This window comes from Arachis ipaensis, chromosome B03, assembly GCF_000816755.2.
Source record: "Arachis ipaensis cultivar K30076 chromosome B03, Araip1.1, whole genome shotgun sequence".
Classification (NCBI taxonomy): domain Eukaryota; kingdom Viridiplantae; phylum Streptophyta; class Magnoliopsida; order Fabales; family Fabaceae; genus Arachis; species Arachis ipaensis.
The window spans coordinates 10718355-10718879 of NC_029787.2; the positions used below are offsets into that span (position 1 = coordinate 10718355).

Genomic DNA, 525 nt, shown 5'->3' on the forward strand with positions numbered 1-525 from the left:
TTTTTTAATTATTAAACTAAAAAAATTAGGTTAATAATTAAAAATAATAATAAAAAATAATCATCACAAAAAATAAATTCTGATGGTCTTTTAGTAATTTTTATTTTAATTAAAAAAACTTGCATAATTGTATATAATCAATAATAACCCACTTTTTATGAAGAAAGAAAAGAAAACTGCTTTTTAGTGGTCAAAATACCTGCCTAAAAACTAAAGTTTCCACGGTCAATTCTGAAATAATGATTATTCTTTTGTGGAAATTAAAATCAATAATTTTGTAAACAGGTAATAGCAGGTTGCCGGTTGAAACCAGAGTTATTGGTGAAGGACTAGAGTTTGAGTTTGAGTAAGGGTGTATAGTAGAAGCATGCCTTATCATATCATATCCAATGCCTTCTCTTTAGTTCACTAACTCCTGTCTTCACTCTTCACTCTTCAGTTCATAAACAAAAAGAGAAAGGAACACCCAAAAAAAAAAAAAAGAAAATAAAATAGAGATTATACCATATTTTATATAAATGATAT

At 25.7% G+C, this 525-nt stretch overlaps 1 protein-coding gene across 1 annotated transcript in view; it reads left to right on the forward strand.

The window, feature by feature from the left end:
• Positions 393-525, forward strand: part of LOC107629580 — a 789-nt gene continuing 656 nt past the window's right edge. Inside the window, exon 1 of the mRNA XM_016332394.2 lies at positions 393-525. Coding sequence (XP_016187880.1) covers positions 524-525 — 2 coding nt within the window. The 5' untranslated portion in view covers positions 393-523.